Genomic DNA, 4,126 nt, shown 5'->3' on the forward strand with positions numbered 1-4,126 from the left:
TGCGCTACGGCCAGCGCGGGCGAGGGGGTGAAGGGCACGCAGAACCGGTTGTGCGGCTGGTCAGCTGGTCGCCACAACTTAATAACAATTGTTTTTATTGAAAGGTCTTTTTAGTCATCGATATTAACTATACATATATACAAGTTGGGGTTAACTTTAACTACTAATTAGTTTAACTAGCAAACTACTAGTTAGGTAAACTAGCAAGCACACCGTTTAGGTTTTGCCAGAAGTTAAGTAAGTAATAATAGCTTGCTAGTAAAAAAGCAGCTCCAAAAGGATATATTCAATGTGGAATGTTGGAGAAGCATAAATTTAAGCCAAGCTCGTCGTTCCTCCATCGTATCGTATGGCTTTATTCTATGCTAACGGTCCGCCCCAGCTTCGCTCGTGGTACATATATAACCTATAGCCTTCCTCAGGCTATCTAAAACTGAAATAATTTTTCAGATCGGACCGTAGTTACTGAGATTAGTGCGTTCAAACAAACAAACAAACTCTTCAGCTTTATTAGTATAGATTTCAGCTATATTCTAATTAAGCTTTTATTCTATACTAGCATACCCGGCCACGCGTTACTGTGGCTGAGTAATCAATAAAAATATTAAGTTTATAAATTTATAATTCCCAATAATTATTGGGATAATTAATCGAAATAAAAACTATCCTATATCTTAAGTTGGATCAAATTACACATAAAATGTCAAATTTCATCAAAATCGGTTGAGTTGGTGAAGAGTTCATTGGACACATACATAATGAGTAATGACACTGGATTTTTATATATTAAGAAGAAGATTAGTTCACATCATTTATGTTACTTATATCTGAAATACTTACACCAGCCTTGCAATTTGTTTTATCCAAGTCATTTATTTATAAAGCTTTTCAGTCACTTTCCCATCAAAATGTTATAATGTTACTTGTAATTTTTATTTTTTATCGATACTCGTGACGTCACCACTTTGTCAAGCACTAGCGTAACAAATAATTTCCTATATTCCGCATATATTTTTTGTAAATTCTGGTTATAATTACGAAATTTACATACATCAAGCTTAAACAATATTATATACTATAAATAGCTTTCTGAGTCAATAACCAGCATAAATTTAGCAAAATTTGGTTCGAAACATTCTTATGAGAAAATTATATTTAGGTACCTGTGAAAAGTGTATTAATTCGGATTATTAGTTAAATTACATACATACTGTGTCATAAGAAACATACACAGAACAAGTCACCATTATCGTATTTTTTATTTAATTAATTTGTGTCTAGTTAAGATAATAATAATTAAGTACCACCAAATATGACTAGGTCGTTATATCGTTCTATTCCAAGAAAACATTGATATAGATTTACCTAATTCGCTGTCTCTTTATCTCTTGGGTGGTTTGTATTATTGTACTAGGTTTTGCACCAATATTTTATGTTTCTTTGAGCGTAACACAGGAATAGCCTTAATTTGCCTATGAAATTAAAATCCCTTTAATTAAATAAATTGAAATGGCAACTTTCATTCATCAAGTTCATTAAAGAACGGCTGTTATTTATTGTGAATTTCTATCTAAAATGTGAATCTAGTTTAGGTATTGTGCTAATTTGACAGTGAATTTTTATGTATGTATTGTACCATATCTTTGATACTGGCGTTGATGCAAATAAAGGAATTTGAATTTGAACATAATTTTGTCGGTCAGGGGGGTAACTATAGCATGGCCTTTATTCGAGTCAGTACAGTATTATGTTATCTGTGATTCGAGAACACACATAATAGTTACGTACACTGTTGTTCTGGGTACCTACTTTATGGTATCTCCCTATATCTCCAATTTTAATATATTCCAGTTATAATAAACTTACAAATATAATATTTAATTATACGAAAACTCAATCCAAATTATCTAAAATTTAATAGAAATCATACCTTTCACTTTTATACCTATATTAAATTTTACCCTCACAAAGTCAGGTACATTTCCGTAGTAGTACTACCATATTATTTCTTGAAAAAATACAATTTTTGTAATCTTTATTGTTAGTAAATATTTAATGTGATACGTCGTCTAATGAGTCTGTACTGGGTCTCCGTCGTTCGTCCCATTCCCGCGCAAAATACCATTCTTTATAAGTGTTCATGATCACGTTACGTAGTTCTGCCATGTGTTCGGGGCCCCGAGTTTCACACACAACCTTAACCTGAAATCATAATAATTTGCGTTTTAACCATTGTCCACAACTATGACCCACTGTGGTTGTGGGTCCATAACGGGTACCTAATTTAAATAAAAGTGCTTTTTACTGGATTTCCAATGGTGTAATATTTAGGACATTATAATTTAAGATTTGATGTAGCTTATTGCAGGCGATATAACATTTGGAATTGCATTTGAAATTTGTGATATAAACTTTCTTGGTATATCGAGAAAATCCATATTTTGTGCAGCCTTTTTATGCAGCCCATAATCAATTGAAGTCGGCTTCGCAACGTCAAAAAAAGATTAAGCGTAAAATAATTAAGGGAATTGAAAAGACAAACTTTTCCAATGTGTTACGTGACTTACTCGGACACTAAATATATCTCCATACACCCAAGCGCGCTCTTGCATGATATCCTTGATGGAGACACCCAGAGACGCGAGCAGCTTGCACAGTTCAGCGATGCCGCCGGGTCGGTCGCTCACCGTCACCTTGAACTTCACCAAACGCTGCTCAGCCGCCAGACCACGTTCCAAGCATCGGCCTAAGATTGTTGTGTCGATGTTGCCACCGGATAATATGCAGACAACTCTGAAAATATTGTCAAAATATATATGTATTTAAACTAACTGCACGCAGGATCAAATTGCACATGGTGTGAAAACTTGATAGTTGAGTAGTTTACTCGTACATTGTGAAGTGGTTGCATAAAATTGTCATGAATTCTACATAATTTGTTATCTATATCTTGGATAACACGCAGTTTCGGCCTTAGATCAATACTAAACTAGCCGTCACATACATTAGTATCTATTCAGTAGACAAGGCCAAATAGAAATACAAAATTGTTTCGGAAGTTGGTAAGGGTTTATTAGATTAATTTATAACATAAATAACATTATCATTATCAATATATTGAAATTACATAGCCCGTGTTATGTGGTCTATACATTCATATCAGTTTTGTTATGATTAAAACAATAATATTTTGAACTTCAATCTGATAAATTGTATTTTAAAATAATCATACCCGTGTCAGTAATATAATAATTATTTTACATGATATTAATTGACCTAATAGCCTTGATAATAATTAATTGTTTCACTTTGACAGAAAAACTTTAAGCACCAGAAAACAAGCGAAATAACTATGTGATTAGGTAATCTCGGTCATGACATAAAGCAACTGTATTCATATTTCAGAAAGAATAAATATTAATCTAATATAAAACCAATCATATAAAACTGATCGTTTGTTTGCTTGAACGCGTTCATTGCAGTCCACTGGGTCCATTTCGATAAAAAACGCTAGAGATCTACAACGTAGTAAGACATTTTATCCCGAAAACTGCCTTTGCTCTTTGATTTGAAGATCTTTCTACTGACGATAAGAAACATGACAAAAACAATTAGCGAAATCGGTCCAACAGTTCACGCTTGATGCCGTGAGCAAACCAAATTGTAAACTATAAAGTAAGGTCGGATCCCGTGTCTGTCTCTATGTATGTAAGTACTAGCTGTGCACGGCGGTTTCACCCGCGTAGGTGCGTATTCCGTAGGAATGTCTGGATAAAAAGTTGCCTATATGGTATTCCAGTTGTCCAGATACAAAGTAGTTGTCCAGTACCAAATTTCATTGCAATCGGTTCAGTAGTTTTTTCGTGAAAGAGCTACAAACATTATGTGTGTTTGTTTTACAACAGCCTTACAAACTTTCGAATTTATAATATTAGTAGGATGTATGTATGTTTAATTGATAATATCTTTAAAACTACGCACGGATTCTGAAGGATTTTTTTAATAGATAGAACGATTCAAGAGGAAGGTTTATATGTAAAATAACATCTTTTTGAGAAATTTTGAAAGAATAGAAAAAATTTGATCACGAGGCAGGATTCGAACCTGCGTATCTTGCCTAACCGTA

At 33.5% G+C, this 4,126-nt stretch overlaps 1 protein-coding gene across 1 annotated transcript in view; it reads right to left on the reverse strand.

Annotated features, from left to right (window-relative positions):
* Positions 1 to 1,525: 1,525 nt before the first annotated feature.
* LOC119828815 (L-threonine ammonia-lyase-like) overlaps positions 1,526 to 4,126 on the reverse strand; it is an 8,272-nt gene continuing 5,671 nt past the window's right edge. The window contains exons 8-9 of the mRNA XM_038351090.1: positions 2,568 to 2,793; positions 1,526 to 2,202 (exon numbers count right to left, since the gene is read on the reverse strand). Of these exons, the coding sequence (XP_038207018.1) occupies positions 2,053 to 2,202; positions 2,568 to 2,793 (376 nt within the window). The 3' untranslated portion in view covers positions 1,526 to 2,052. The remainder of the gene's footprint in view (positions 2,203 to 2,567; positions 2,794 to 4,126) is intronic.

Source organism: Zerene cesonia, chromosome 8 (genome assembly GCF_012273895.1).
Source record: "Zerene cesonia ecotype Mississippi chromosome 8, Zerene_cesonia_1.1, whole genome shotgun sequence".
NCBI classification, from domain to species: domain Eukaryota; kingdom Metazoa; phylum Arthropoda; class Insecta; order Lepidoptera; family Pieridae; genus Zerene; species Zerene cesonia.